Genomic DNA, 16,669 nt, shown 5'->3' with positions numbered 1-16,669 from the left:
ACACACACACACACACACACACACACACACATGCGGGCATCATGCTATAGCTGGCACCGCTGGTAGTCCAGTACACATGTGGTAGCGGTCGGTCATCATGCCCACAGCTGAGTGAACTGTTAGGTGTTGCAAGTGTGTGTGTGTGTGAGAGAGAGTGAGTGAGATCAACAGCGGCAGCACTGTGGAGGCAGTGAGTCAGCATGATGAAGCATTAACATCATGGCTGCTGTGTTCTGAGACTGAACTGGTGTGCGTGTGTGTGTGCGTGTGCGTGTGTGTGTGCGTGTGTGTGTGTGTGTGTGCGTGTGTGTGTGCGTGTGCGTGTGTGTGTGCGTGTGTGTGCACGTGTGTGTGCGTGTGCGTGTGTGTGTGCGTGCGTGTGCAGAGCTGAAGGGGCTGGGTTCGGACTTTGTCTTTGGGTTCGTTCAGTCGATGGACGGCGAGCGTGATCCACGCAACCTCCTGCTGGCCTTCCAGATCGCTCAGAAGATTATCGTGGGCGGCTACGAGATGGGTGAGAGATCTGACCTCCGCACCTGCTGACCTCCTCCCTCTGCACTGCACTGCTCTCTCTTCTTGCTGCTCTTCTCTCTCTCTCTCTCTCTCTCTCTCTCTCTCTCTCTCTCTCTCTCTCTCTCTCTCTCCTTACCCCATGCTTCTTTCTGTTTTTCCAGGCAAATTCACAGAGGAGCTGTTTGAAGTCACTTCTTGCTACTTCCCTATAGACTTCACACCGGTAGGTGTAAATAGAGGTGGAAACACAGATATTGCAATAGTCATCTGTATAGACATGTCTTTACACACAGCCTAATGCTTTAATAACAAATACTGATATTAGGCGGCAGTGGTGATACGATACATTGCACAAGTGGCGATACGAGATATCGATATCTAGTATGTGTGTGTGTTTACATGTAGTGTGCACATTGGTTTGTTTTAGCTGTAGTCTCTGATTATGCCATTATACATCTCCTGCTGGTGTGCGTGCGTGCGTGCGTGCGTGCGTACACACATATATATTGTCTTGATGTTTGTGTGTCTGGTCATGTGATCAGCCTCCCAACGATCCGCACGGGATCACACAGGAAGATCTCATCCTCTCCCTCCGAGCCGTGCTGACTGGAACCCCACTTTTTGCAGAGGTACACACACATGCGCGCACACACACACACACACACACACACGCACAGTGTATGGACTTGCACACATACGCACACAAACACATACATGGCCAACAAATGTTTGAAAGATATGTCATCCAGTTAGAATAGAAATTATTGAGCCATGCTTTCCTCAAATGTACACAAGTGTCACTTACAGGTCTATTAAGACTGTAATAACTCTGTGTGTGTGTGTTGACAGTTCCTGATGCCCCTCATCATTGAGAAGCTCGACTCCGATGTTCAGAGTGCCAAAGTGGACTCTCTTCAGACACTGGTAACACCTGCCCCTCCTGCCTACACACACCCCAACACCTGCCCCAACACACCCCAACACCTGCCCCTACACACCCCAACACCTGCCCCTACACACCCCAACACCTGCCCCTACACACCCCAACACCTGCCCCTACACACCCCAACACCTGCCCCAACACACCCCAACACCTGCCCCTACACACCCCAACACACCCCAACACCTGCCCCTACACACCCCAACACACCCCAACACCTGCCTACACACACCCCAACACCTGCCCCAACACACCCCAACACCTGCCCCTACACACCCCAACACCTGCCCCAACACACCCCAACACCTGCCCCTACACACCCCAACACCTGCCCCAACACACCCCAACACCTGCCCCTACACACCCCAACACACCCCAACACCTGCCTACACACACCCCAACACCTGCCCCAACACACCCCAACACCTGCCTACACACACCCCAACACCTGCCCCAACACACCCCAACACCTGCCCCTACACACCCCAACACCTGCCCCAACACACCCCAACACCTGCCAACACACACCCCAACACCTGCCTACACACACCCCAACACCTGCCTACACACACCCCAACACCTGCCCCTACACACCCCAACACCTGCCCCTACACACCCCAACACCTGCCCCTACACACCCCAACACCTGCCCCTACACACCCCAACACCTGCCTACACACACCCCAACACCTGCCTACACACACCCCAACACCTGCCTACACACACCCCAACACCTGCCCCTACACACCCCAACACCTGCCCCTACACACCCCAACACACCCCAACACCTGCCTACACACACCCCAACACCTGCCTACACACACCCCAACACCTGCCTACACACACCCCAACACCTGCCCCAACACACCCCAACACCTGCCCCAACACACCCCAACACCTGCCCCTACACACCCCAACACCTGCCCCTACACACCCCAACACCTGCCCCTACACACCCCAACACCTGCCCCTACACACCCCAACACCTGCCCCTACACACCCCAACACCTGCCCCTACACACACCCCAACACCTGCCTACACACACCCCAACACCTGCCTACACACACCCCAACACCTGCCTACACACCCCAACACCTGCCCCTACACACCCCAACACCTGCCTACACACACCCCAACACCTGCCCCTACACACCCCAACACCTGCCCCTACACACCCCAACACCTGCCCCAACACACCCCAACACCTGCCTACACACACCCCAACACCTGCCCCTACACACCCCAACACCTGCCCCTACACACCCCAACACCTGCCCCTACACACCCCAACACCTGCCCCTACACACCCCAACACACCCCAACACCTGCCCCTACACACCCCAACACCTGCCCCTACACACCCCAACACCTGCCCCTACACACCCCAACACCTGCCCCTACACACCCCAACACCTGCCCCTACACACCCCAACACACCCCAACACCTGCCCCTACACACCCCAACACACCCCAACACCTGCCTACACACACCCCAACACCTGCCCCTACACACCCCAACACCTGCCCCTACACACCCCAACACCTGCCCCTACACACCCCAACACCTGCCCCTACACACCCCAACACCTGCCCCTACACACCCCAACACACCCCAACACCTGCCCCTACACACCCCAACACCTGCCCCTACACACCCCAACACCTGCCCCTACACACCCCAACACACCCCAACACCTGCCCCTACACACCCCAACACACCCCAACACCTGCCCCAACACACCCCAACACCTGCCCCAACTGTGTGTGTGTGTGTGTGTGTGTGTGTGTGTGTGTGTGCGCGCGCGTGTGTGTGTGTGTGATTGATTTGTATTTTGTTTCCTGTGTGTTGCAGGCTGCCTGTGGTCCTGTGTATGGACACAAAGGTGTGTGTGTGTGTGTGTGTGTGACTGATGTGTATTTTGTTTCCTGTGTGCTGCAGGCTGCCTGTGGTCCTGTGTATGGACACAAAGAGCTCTCACAGTTCCTCTCAGGCCTCTGGTCATCTCTACGCAGAGAGGTTGGACTCACACACATACACACACACACACACACACACACAGATATACGTTTAAAACGACGTTTATACGTACAATACGTATAAAAATCCACTGAGAATCTTCTATAATGCTGGGAGTGTCAGGTGTTTAACGTGTGTGTGTAGGTGTTCCAGACGTCGAGTGAGCGCGTGGAGGCGGCGGCCCTCTCTGCTCTGACCTCACTGACCGCCTGTCTCTCCCGCTCCATCATCACCTCCGACTCAGACGACGCACTGCACACACTCCTCCAGCTTGTGCTCACAGGTGTGTGTGTGTGTGTGTGTTTCAAATGGCTATGCGGTATTCTGAAGATCATGATCATCATATTTTCAAACAGACTGATGATTATTCTGTTTCTCTGTTCTTTTGTCTCTCCCCCTACTGTCTGCCCCCCCCCCTCTCATACTGTCTCTCTCTCTGTCCATACTGTCTCTCTCTCTGTCCATACTGTCTCTCTCTCTCTCTCTCTCTCTCTCTCTCTCTCTCTCTGTCCCCATACTCTCTCTCTGTCCACACTGTCTCTCTCTCTCTCTCTCTCTCTCTGTCCCCATACTCTCTCTCTCTCCATACTGTCTCTCTCTCTATTATTTTCCATTTTACGGAAACTGTTCACTTACTTCAATGAAAGTTTTTCAATGGAAACATTTATTTTTGGTTTTAATTATGTACAGAAGCGAAGGCACAAATGTCAATTGTTGAATTTTATCATTGGACAGGCTAAGATGTCTATATATGTTAGCAGGAGGAATAAGGTTGAGCATAACTCAAGATCTGATCTTTTAATGGTATTTGCAATCTTGGTGAGATCAAGGATTTTAATTGATTTTGGTTTCTACAAGGAAATGAGTGATCTTGAAACCTTTGAGATTATATGGTGTCAGGAAAATGCTCTGTGTATGGTTGTAGAGGATAAAGTGCAATTTAATACCTTGTTAGACGTTCCTGTGCCTGCTGTTTAACATACATAACTAGATGTGTCTTCTATTTATTTATTTATTTATTTATTTATTTATTTATTTTTTAATCATTCATCTTTGAGATGACTGTGACTTTGTATGTCTTTTAGCTATTTGTAATAAAGGTTTTTATAAATTCAATTATCTCTCTCTCTCTCTCTCTCTCTCTCTCTGTCCCCATACTATCTCTCTCTCTCTCTCTCTCTCTCTCTCTCTCTCTGTCCCCATACTCTCTCTCTCTCCATACTGTCTGTCTCTCTCTCTCTCTCTCTGTCCCCATACTCTCTCTCTCTCCATACTGTCTCTCTCTCTCTCTCTGTCCCCATACTCTCTCTCTCTCCACACTGTCTCTCTCTCTCTCCATACTGTCTCTCTCTCTCTCCATACTCACTCTCTCTCTCTCTCTCTCTCTCTCTGTCCCCATACTCTCTCTCTCTCTCTCCATACTGTCTCTCTCTCTCCATACTGTCTCTCTCTCTCTCCATACTCTCTCTCTCTCTCTCTCTGTCCGTCCCCATACTCTCTCTCTCTCCATACTGTCTCTCTCTCTCTCTCTCTCTGTCCCCATACTCTCTCTCTCCATACTGTCTCTCTCTCTCTCTGTCCCCATACTCTCTCTCTCTGTCCATACTGTCTCTCTCTCTCTCCATACTGTCTCTCTCTCTCTCTCTCCCCCATACTGTCTCTCGATCTCTCTCTCTCTGTCCCCATACTGTCTCTCTCTCTCTCTCTCTCTCTCTCTCTGTGTCCCTGTCTGTGTGTTGTCTCTCTCTCTCTGTCGTCCAGACTGCCAGCACCACCTGTTGGAGCCGGATCTGAAGCTGGTGTGGCCGAGTGCCAAGATCCTGCAGGCCGTGGCGGGCGCGTCCTACCGAGCTCACCTGAGGGTGGGCACAGCCGTGATGCCCCTACTGCTGGAGCAGTACATCAACCGGACGCAGGTAACCTTTAACCTCTCACCTTTGACCTTTAACCTCACTACTCAGTACATCAACCGGACACGGGTAACCTTTAACCTCTCACCTTTGACCTTTAACCTCACTACTCAGTACATCAACCGGACGCAGGTAACCTTTAACCTCTCACCTTTGACCTTTAACCTCACTACTCAGTACATCAACCGGACACAGGTGACCTTTAACCTCTCACCTTTGACCTTTTAACCTCACTACTCAGTACATCAACAGGACGCAGGTAACCTTTAACCTCTCACCTTTGAGCTTTAACCTCACTAGTCAGTACATCAACAGGACACAGGTAACCCCTCAACTTTGACCTTTAACCTTTAGCCTCACTAGTCAGTACATCAACCGGACGCAGGTAACCTTTAACCTCACTAGTCAATACATCAACAGGACACAGGTAACCCCTCACCTTTGACCTTTAACCTTTAGCCTCACTAGTCAGTACATCAACCGGACGCAGGTAACCTTTAACCTCACTAGTCAGTACATCTGTGCCTAGCCTGTTACTGACCAGGCTAACAGCCAGGCTTCGTTCATTCTAATGTTAATTATGCTACGGGGCGGTGGTAGTATAGTAGTGTATACCGCTGTGCCCTTGAGCAAGGCACTTAACCCCAAGTTGCTCTGGGGACAATGTGATCCCTTGTAATATAGCTGACATATGTAAGTCACTTTGGTCTAGAAGTGTTTGCTAAATGTAATGTAATGTAATGTAATGTTGTCTTCTTGGTTCAGCCAGCTGTCATTCAATTCAGACCTCCATGTGATCTTTTTAAGAGCTTATTCCATTTATATACTATTTGCTAAATGTATTTACTCGCAAAACACAACAGATTGTCTGATCATCATCAGGTCATCAAGTCCTCCTGTCCTGTAGAGCTGATCCCAGATTCATATCCTGTCCTGTAGAGATATGATCCTTAGGTCATCAAGTCCTCCTGTCCTGTAGAGATATGATCCTCATGATATCAGGTCATCCTGTCCTGTAGAGATATGATCCTCATGACATCAGGTCATCCTGTCCTGTAGAGATATGATCTTCATGACATCAGGTCATCCTGTCCTGTAGGGATCCTCAAGTGGGGTTCACATTGCACACGCAAACGGCAACGCCGCGCTATGAAACACGTTACCATATGGTTACCACACACACACCTCTGGGTACACACCACACACACACCTCTGGCCTGCCGCTGCGCTGTAAATTATTGGTCATTTTGCTGCTTTGCCGCTCTTGTGCGAAGTCCAACCATGAACTGTCTTTTGCGCTGAACCCGGCGGCACTACAACCATCTTTGGGACGTTACCTCAACCAAGAGCAACATAGCGGCGAGCGAAGTGCATACCGTGTACAATGTGAAGTCCCCTTAAAGTCATCCTGTCCTGTAGAGAGATCCGACCTCTGGCCTGTGGTCCTGTAAAGGTCATCCTGTCCTGTAGAGAGATCCGACCTCCGGCCTGTGGTCCTGTAGAAGCGTATTGTCCTATAGAGGTCATCAGGTCATCCTGTCCTGTAGAGATCTGGGGCCGTATTCACAAAGAATTTTAAGGCTAAAAGTAGCTCCTAACTGGCGAATTTAGGAGCAACTCCTAAAAATAATGGGCGTGTCACTCCTAACTTTAGGACTCCTAATTTTTTTCACTAAAAGTAATTCACGAAGCATTTTAGACCTAAAAGTAGCACCTAAGACCTATTCACAAACCGCTTTTTGTGGCATTTCATGTCACGATGTTTTGAAATCCTATGCGGCTACAGGAGCTTCCAATCGCGAGGAAACTATTTTGCATTGTAGGCATAACTAAGGGATGCAATAACGCCACCAACAACAACCAAAACTACTCATTGTCAACATGAATATTAAATATAACATTATTGTGAATCAAATTAAAATGTTCTCTTTTGCAAACGTAGGCATAGGCATAGTAGCAGATTAATTTAATAATGTTACAAAGATACATCAATTCGTATGTTTCATTAGGCTACTAGGCTATTTGTTTTGCCTTACTCTTGATTCATTTAGGCCTTTTTATTCAGTTATTCATCATCTTCTGTCCTTGTGTAGTGCACGCATTCTCAGACCTGTCACCTGCCACTCATCATCGTAAGGGAGGTGTTTGGAATCATTCCCGTGTTACAATCAGCCAATCAAGGTGGTCACTTCAGTCAAGCTCGTGCATGACGTCATCCATAGCAACGAAGACTCACTCTTATTTTAGGAGTTGTCATTTTTCCCTACTAAGAGTAGGTCTGAAAGGCTTTGTGAATAACTTTTAAGAGAAAACTCCTAGCTAAAATCTTTTAGTGCGATTTAGGAGTACTCCTGGTGGTAAGATAAAAGGCTTTGTGAATACGCCCCCTGATCTCCGGCCTGTTGTCTTTGCAGAGCACTCAGCGGCGCACCCTGCTGGAGGTGTTGCAGGGCTTCGTCCAGCCGTCAGAGGCCAGCAGACCTGCTGAGGGAGGTAAAATATCTGACGCGCACACACGCACGCGCATACACATACATACACACACACACAGACATGTACATACAGACAGACACACACACACACACACACACACACACACAAACATATACATATATACAGACACATACACATTCTCTGGCTTGCTTTATATATTTGTAATGCTTGTTGATGTTATTGTTGTTGTTGTGATGTTGATGTCTTGATGTGTGTGTGCTCTGGCAGAGGAGTGTGTGTTGCTGCAGTTCCAGTCGTCTCTGTGCAGCGTTGTGTTCTCTGCTCTCACCGAGACCGGAGCCGGACTGCAGATCACAGCCACACGCATCCTCAGCGCTCTCGGACAGCAGACAGGTACACACACACACACACACACACACACACACACACACACACACACACACACATATATATATATATTTAGCGCTCTGGGACAGCAGACAGGCGCACACACACACACACACACACACACACATCAGCGCTCTGGGACAGCAGACAGGTACACGTACACACACACACACACACACACACACACATATATATTTAGCGCTCTGGGACAGCAGACAGGTACACACACACCCTCACCAGAGAGCAGACGTAACCGTAACCAGCGGGTGCAATAGTTGTACAGTATGTACGTCAGGTCCCTCTCGACACATTAAGCAACGTGCTAGTAACAGATGCTAGCACCCATGGGTTTTAGCTCTCTGGCTAGTAAGAGATGCGAGATGCTAGAACCCATGGGTTTTATGTCTCAGGTTTTAGTTGTCTGGCTAGTAAGAGCTGCTAGCACCCATGGGTTTTAGCTCTCGGGTTTTAGCTGTCTGGCTAGTAAGAGCTGCTAGCACCCATGAGTTTTAGCTCTTGGGTTTTAGCTGTCTGGCTAGTAAGAGCTACTACCCATGGGTTTTAGCTAACTGGCTGGTAAGAGATGCTAGCACCCATAGGTTTTAGCTCCTTGGCTAGTAAGAGATGCTAGCACCCATAGGTTTTCGCTCCCTGGCTAGTAAGAGACGCTAGCACCCATGGGCTTTAGCTCCCTGGCACACACACTCACACACCTGCCGTTCCCTGCCCCCCCACCAGGTGTTTTGACCCCCCATGATGTGGAGCTGGCAGTGGATCATCTGACCACACTCATCCTGCAGGAGGATGACCCACAAGTCAGGTACAACGCATGAGCACGCACGCACGCACGCACGCACGCACACTCACACAGCCGCACGCACGCACGCACACTCGCACGCACGCACACAGCCGCACGCTCACACACACACACAGCCGCACGCACACACACGCACGCACGCTCACACACGCACGCACGCTCACACACGCACGCACGCTCACACACACACGCACGCACGCTCACACACACACGCACGCACGCTCACACACACGCACGCACGCTCACACACACACACGCACGCACGCTCACACACACACACGCACGCACGCTCACACACACACACGCACGCATGCTCACACACACACGCACGCACTCACACACGCACGCACTCACACAAACAGCCACACGCACGCACACTCTCACACACACGCACGCACACTCACACACAGCCGCATGCACGCACGCACGCACGCTCACTCACGTGGACTCTTACTGTATTCACTAGGTGCATCCAAAGATTGTAGCATTTTCCCCCCAAAAGTATTTAGTATTGCAATAGCCTACTAACCTATTTATCATTCTTATGTACCGGTAATGTTTATTTAGTATAAATATATATTTAGTTTATTTAGCAATAGCCTACTGTTACAGTTGTAGTAGTCATATGTATTCCTATGGAATGTTTATTTATCATTCCTATGGAATGTTTGATTATTATTACGACCGCCGCTAGCGAAGCCAAAAGTCAGTAAGTAATTTTGTTGGAAGTTAAAAGTGGGTTGGAAAAACAATGGACGCTTCCTAGGACTGTAGTTTACCGCAGAGAACGTCTAATAAGGATAGGAAGATGTTCACATGAAATGTAATTCCCATTTCTTCTTGAAGCCGAAATAAATCTGAGGATGTTTATCGGACAGGCGCACGGGAACCTATTTTTGACCAAGGGTACTGAATAACAAAAATAATGGATGTCCGACGATTTCTCCCCCCCTGGACATGTTTAGGATTTTGACTGCTAAATACGTCATTTTAGTGCAGTGTGCGAGGGTGATGGCGAGAAGTTTTAGAAAAGTCCTGGGCAGCCACAAATTCCAATGTTCCGCGACAGCACTCCGAGTCCACTGCACCCACCCTAACCCCACAGAAGCGCACTTGACATTGTTAGCCTATTTCAGTATAGCTAAGGAAAATTACTTTTCTGATCGTCAAAACCACACCAGAGATGTTAGGCTTTAAATATAGGCTAATAATCAGGCTGCAATGATCTCGCAAATAATTTCTGAATAGCCTAAAGTGTGTCGTCTCCACAGCAAGTAGGCCTATGTGTCCTAATAATTTCTATCTTAGCGACTAGGATAGTGAATGATTTAACTATCTATGCATTTATTATTTTTGCAAAACTGTAAAACACAATTAAAGTTTCTTTCAGCTTATCCATGTTTTTTTTGAACGTGTAAATCGCATAGAATATGTAGACCTATATCAACCGTAGGCCCAGTGCTCGAATTACGTGGGAGCCAGAGGGAGCCGAGCTCCCATAGAGTGAGGACTGGCTCCCATGAAAGCAACAAAGTCAAAAATCTGAGGGGGTCTCTCATATCTGAAGGTGTCTGGCATTGCAATTTAATCTTAAACAACCGCTCATTATCCATCCCTGTGCGTTCTCTTACCATTAAAGACGTTAAATTAAAATATAGGCTACTACGGGACGTAGACCTACCCTACGCTCTTGAACGCTGCATTACACTTCACCACCACACCACTAGACTATATGAGCAAACCGTATACGATCGTTTTGACAGCACTCGCAAATCTGAAGAAGTCACCCTGCTTTGATGCGAGTGTTTTGTCTATTTACATAGGCGTTCATTGGGCTAGCCTATATGGTTTGATATGTGCTATGTTGATTGACAAAGCCATAAATTATGGCCCATAATGCAGCCTACAATGATTGTGTTGTCTGATGATCTGTAGCCATCCTCTGCCATTCAGAGCTCCAGAAAGTTCCCAGATATTTTAAAACACCTGTTAGCAATCTCTGATGTCAGAATATTCAATGGCTACCCGACAACATCTCAGTGCAAACTCCAAAATTGTTCGTCTATTAATTTTCCACGGTTCAACAATACTAGAACATAGTTTGGCTGCAATGGCTCATAATTTCTGCCAGTTAGTGCTTTTTCCCTGTGTATAAGTTACACTACATGCATTATTGTGTTTGACACTGAGGATAGCCTATCTGAGACGGTGGTCTGGTTCAAATGAGTCACGTTGTGAAATTGAGAATGGCACAGATTAAATCATTTAGTCCATTTCTTTCTGAAATATGGACTATTACAATCAATAATATGTTGAAATTAATTAAAAGCAATCAATTTCTATGAAAAATCTATGTCTGTTGTGTGCGTGTGTCAAGGTAAAGCCTAGGCCTACCGTGCGCATATATTGTACGCCTAGGCTTTTTCACCGCCTTGTTGGGCTATGCACGGGGTGTGCAAACTTTTTATGAGATAGAGAGACCCCCTTAAAGACAAAAAGATAATTCGAGCCCTGCGTAGGCCTACACACTTGATCGCCATCACATGAAAGAGATGAAACCACGCTACGGTTCTTACAGTAACTGACTCACGTTCACGTTGATATCTATAACTGTTAATTTTTAGTAGCCTATATTCGAACCTATCCATAACCCTTTTTTGCTATTTGACTCATCATTTCACATACAAAAATATAAATAATGTCAGACAGTGAATTAGTAAATATTTAAAAATATATATAATATTTAAAAAAAATCTATCTCCTGCCAGCAGGGGGTGCTGCAGCACCCTCAGCACCCCCCTTCCCACGCCCTTGTTATCGGACATGCTTGGTTTTTACTGCAGGTACGTTAATCTTATAATATCAATAAGGACCTAGGTAATGTTACCGTTAGCGTTGGTTAAGTGATGGAGGCCAATTTGATTGATTGCATTTGTAGAAAACTAGGCTATAAATGCGGTTATACCAAGCAAATTAATAGCAGCACTGTAATTGTATCTTTCGACTGTCATTTGTTGCACGTGCTACAAAAAACATTCTGTGCAATGGAAGATTTACCAACGTTACACCGGTCTGATACAGTTTTGCCTATACATGCGTGAGACTGAGACGCCTGTTTATTTTGTTTTAAGTGCGTGCAGGGTGTGAGAGGGGAATCGATGTGCTTTGATTCCAGCTTGGTAGTTGTAGTCTGTGAGATTAAAAAGCACGTGTGTGTAAAGTATCCAAACAATGACACCTTCATTTCATTATGGCTGCTTTAGCAACACACCTTAAGCTACTGTGTAGTGGGTCCCATTTAGAAGTGGCTACTTCATTCGCGCTTTCCTTGACTCATGGAGCTGCGTGAAATTTTATTACAACTTTTTGCCACGATATGGCAGTTTAAGTCCGCTTGATACTGTAAGGCGTAAGCCATTGGTTTCCAAAGGAGATTTTATTTGTGTCGCCAGCATAGCCTATTGACAATTTATGTTGTAAATAGGCCTACCTGTAGCTTAGGGAAGCTAACAGCTTTCTATTGGGATTTAGTTTGTTAGTTACAGTTTTGTCATAACTCCCTGATGCATTTTTGCATTTAGAATAGCCAGACCGTGGATATCTCAATCGGAAAATTAAACAATATCGGGTGCCTATGGACTAGGCTGGGTGAACCCAGCCTGATGCCCGCTATTTATTTTTTGATTTCTTAAAATATTGAGCTTGGTCTGGTGAAAGCCAGACTAGCCATGGACCTCAGTTACACAATGCAAGGGAATCAGCCTATATTTGCACGAACAATAACGGACAACAGCTCTTCAACTTAAATGTGTATAGCGACACATTTCATCAAGGCCCATTTGGACATGTCAGTTATTTGCACCACTGGTTAGATGTAAAACAGCATTTCGTTTCAGACTACTGTTACTTAATTTGTGCATTGACAATAAAGTATCACATGAACTAAAGATGACTAAAATCTTATGTACTGTAGAAGAAGAAACATTCACAACAAAATCCATCCATCCAAAAATGACCTTTGTTTTTGATAGCTGTTGAAAACGGCATGGAACTGACAGAGATGTTTTTGTTCATAAATAAATAAATGAATAAATAAATAAATAACATTACGCTGATACCTTTTGCTTTTCCCAAATACAATGTAGCCTACAGGTGTAAGTGACCTTTCATCAATCCAGTTGCAATGGATGAACTGTGATAACCTGCCCTACTTGTGATTGTTTAGAGATTTTAAAGGTTTTATAACAATGCTACATCTTCTTTGGCTATTCTACAATCTATTCACCTTTTCAGCACCAGTAGGCTACTTTCTGTGCAGCCGCATACACACACTCAGGCATGCCAAACAAGCATACACAAAAGTTTCAAGAGTGGGGGATGGAGTAAAATATGGAGACAAATTGAAGTGTGATTTATTTTCGCGGAACGGATGTACAGGACTGAGCGGCGGTCATATTTTGTACCGCTATGCGGTACATCTAGTTCCTATGGAATGTTTGTTTATTATTAATCTGTAATGATTTGCAGTAACGCGTGTGTGTGTGTCTGTTTGCAGTGTGGCAGTGGAGTGTTATTATTAATCTGTAATGATTTGCAATGACGTGTGTGTGTGTGCAGTGGTGCAGTGGTAGAGTGTTATTATTAATCTGTAATGATTTGCAATGACGTGTGTGTGTGTGTGTGTGTGTGCAGTGGTAGAGTGTTATTATTAATCTGTAATGATTTGCAATGACGTGTGTGTGTGTGTGTGTGTGTGTGTGTGCGCAGTGGTGCAGTGGTAGAGTGTTGTGGGTCGTTGGCTCCTCGTCACCCTGCAGCCTTCACCTCCAGGATGCTGCCTAAACTCAAAGAGTGCATCTTCACCGGTACGACACACACACACACACACACACACACACACACACACACACTCTCACTCTCACACTCTCACTCTCACTCTCACTCTCACATATGCAGTAACATTTCCTGGATGGTGCCCAAACTCAAGGAGTACATATCAAATCTTCACTCACTACCATGCACACACACACACACACACACACACGGGTCAGCATCAGTGTTTTGTGTGTGTTCAGAGCGGATGGTCCAGGGGGACAGCGTCGCCCCAGCTGAGTTGGGCTCCCATAATGCAGTGCGGCAGAGGTGTGTGACGGCTCTGGCACGAGTGGCGTGTGAACGCAGCCTGGTGCAAGAGAGCAGTCCTGTACTACTGGACGTGCTGACAGCCGCTCACACAGGTAACACACACACACACACACACACACACACACACACACACACGCAGCCTGGTGCAAGAGAGCACACCTGTACTACTGGAGGTGTTCACAGTCGCTCACTCGGGTAACACACACACACTGGTAACACACAAACAGACACACAGGAAACACACACACACACACACACACACACACACACACCCTCTGTGAAAGCCCCTGTATCTGATGATGTGTATTGTGTGCTCCTAGGCCGTGACTCTTTCTCGGTGGATGAGGTCATCTCTGTGTGCCACAATCTGCAGAGGATAGCAGAGCACGCCCCACACATGGAGGCAGAGATTGGACAGTTCTTCCATGATGTCATCATTCCGCGACTCCTGGGGCTGGCCGTGCAGGCAGTAGTACAGGGTACAGTTTGTTTCCATGACTGCAGCTCTCGTATAGCGTGGTCTTGGACATTAGCGTGGTCTTGGACATTAGCGTGGTCTTTGTTTTTATAGGGCAATTCCACGGAAATTGGACTTTTTGTCACATCCATAACGCCAGTGAAATGCCTTGGCATTTGTATGATGTGAATGATAACATTCATTTTTTTGTGCATTTTTTTCTTCTTCAGCCAAAATTAGCAAATGCTCAAGTTTCATGTACTCATTCACATCGTACCATGAATGTGTGCATGAATGTTATGAATGTTACAGAAAATGTAATTTTCCATGGAATTGCCCTATAGTAGTTTTGGACATTCATGAATGCCTCTTTAAAATCTGACCTGTAGAGTACAGTTGTTTTTTTGTTTTTTTGGGTGATATTTACTGAGATTAGCTCAGAAGATAACCTTTAACATTTTGAATGGCAGAGTTCTATTTGCATGAAATACTGTATCTAACTGTGCTGTAGTTATTGTACTGTCGGATACCTTCAGTTCAACTTGTAACATTGTAACAGGGTTGAAACCCTCAGGAGGCTTGTGCAGTTTTGCCAGTTCATAAATGCATGCTACACTATGCTACGCTAGCTTGTCCAGCTTTGCCAGTTCATAAACACTATGCCACGCTAGCTGCTAGCTTGTGCAGCTTTGCCCGTTCATAAACGTACGCTACACTTTGCTATGCTAGCTTGTGCAGCTTTGCCAGTTCATAAACACTATGCTACGCTAGCTTGTGCAGCTTTGCCAGTTCATAAACACTATGCTACGCTAGCTTGTGCAGCTTTGCCAGTTCATAAATGCATGCTACGCTATGCTACGCTAGCTTGTGCAGCTTTCCCAGTTCATAAACGCATGCTATGCTACGCTAGGAACTGGTTCTGTAAATCTCGCACGTGGTTCACACGTCCTAGGAGAGAATGTCCGCACACCAGAGTAGCTCCCAAAGTTTTTCATTAAAAAAACGCTTTGGACCCAACTGGGTCCAACAGGAAGAGATTCGTCTGCTACTTTAATATGCCTGCCTGTGTGAATGAGTGTGTGTATGTGAGTGAGTGTGTGTGTGTGAGAGAGAGAGGGAGGGAGTGTGTGTGTGTGTGACCTCATGTCTGCCCTGATGTGACTAATTACAGATGAAGGTTCTTGTGGGCGGAGTCCCCTGGCGGAGGAGGCGGTCCTTTCTGTTGTAGCTCCGGTCATCAGCAGTTCCTGCTCTCGTTTGAATGCAGAGTAAGATGCACACACACACACACACACACACACACACACACTTGCATAATGCACATGATCCACACACACACACACACACACTTGCATAATGCACATGATCACACACACACGCACACACTTGCATAATGCACATGATCACACTTACAAATACACACTTGCAAAATGATCACTGATGATCACACTGATAGATAGATAGATAGATAGATAGATAGATAGATAGATAGATACTTTAATGATCCCCAGGGGAAATTCAAGGTGATGACCACCTTCTCCCATCTGCCTCCACACACACACACACACACACACACACACACACACACACACACACTTGCATAATGCACATGATCACACTTGCAAAGAGCGATCAAAGAGCGCTAGAGAGATCTACGTCATTTTGACGTCACATTGTCGCGCTACCGGTCGGGAATGTCGTACCCTTTAGTGTGTGTGTGTGTGTGTGTGTTCACCTCACTGTGTGTGCTTCACCTCACTGTGTGTTCACTAATTCACAGATGGGATAAATGCAGAGACCAAATTTCTTGTATATGCAAGTATACTTGGCCTAGAAACCTGATTTACATTTACACTAGTGCACTGCACACATTTGCACACATTTACACTAGTGCACACATTTACACACATTTACACTAGTGCACTGCACACATTTGCACACATTTACACTACTGCACACATTTACACACATTTACACTAGTGCACACATTTACACTAGTACACACATTTGTACATTTTCAGAACATAA

The 16,669-nt window shown here is 46.8% G+C and overlaps 1 protein-coding gene across 4 annotated transcripts in view; it reads left to right on the top strand.

Moving 5' to 3' along the window:
* Positions 1 to 16,669, top strand: part of mms19 (MMS19 homolog, cytosolic iron-sulfur assembly component) — a 51,989-nt gene that overhangs the window by 6,160 nt on the left and 29,160 nt on the right. For all 4 annotated transcript variants that reach the window (XR_006030847.1, XM_042086734.1, XM_042086732.1 and 1 more), the window contains 14 exons: positions 386 to 514; positions 675 to 736; positions 1,056 to 1,142; positions 1,363 to 1,437; positions 3,394 to 3,471; positions 3,616 to 3,754; positions 5,233 to 5,387; positions 7,796 to 7,874; positions 8,103 to 8,228; positions 8,961 to 9,042; positions 13,807 to 13,904; positions 14,115 to 14,276; positions 14,505 to 14,663; positions 15,813 to 15,909. Coding sequence is in view for 3 of the 4 variants with exons in the window: in XM_042086734.1 (XP_041942668.1) it covers positions 386 to 514; positions 675 to 736; positions 1,056 to 1,142; positions 1,363 to 1,437; positions 3,394 to 3,471; positions 3,616 to 3,754; positions 5,233 to 5,387; positions 7,796 to 7,874; positions 8,103 to 8,228; positions 8,961 to 9,042; positions 13,807 to 13,904; positions 14,115 to 14,276; positions 14,505 to 14,663; positions 15,813 to 15,909 (1,528 nt within the window). In the remaining variant the exon portion in view is untranslated. The remainder of the gene's footprint in view (positions 1 to 385; positions 515 to 674; positions 737 to 1,055; positions 1,143 to 1,362; positions 1,438 to 3,393; positions 3,472 to 3,615; positions 3,755 to 5,232; positions 5,388 to 7,795; positions 7,875 to 8,102; positions 8,229 to 8,960; positions 9,043 to 13,806; positions 13,905 to 14,114; positions 14,277 to 14,504; positions 14,664 to 15,812; positions 15,910 to 16,669) is intronic.

This window comes from Alosa sapidissima, chromosome 3 (assembly GCF_018492685.1).
Source record: "Alosa sapidissima isolate fAloSap1 chromosome 3, fAloSap1.pri, whole genome shotgun sequence".
NCBI lineage: Eukaryota > Metazoa > Chordata > Actinopteri > Clupeiformes > Clupeidae > Alosa > Alosa sapidissima.
This window is presented reverse-complemented; position numbering and strand designations above follow the sequence as displayed.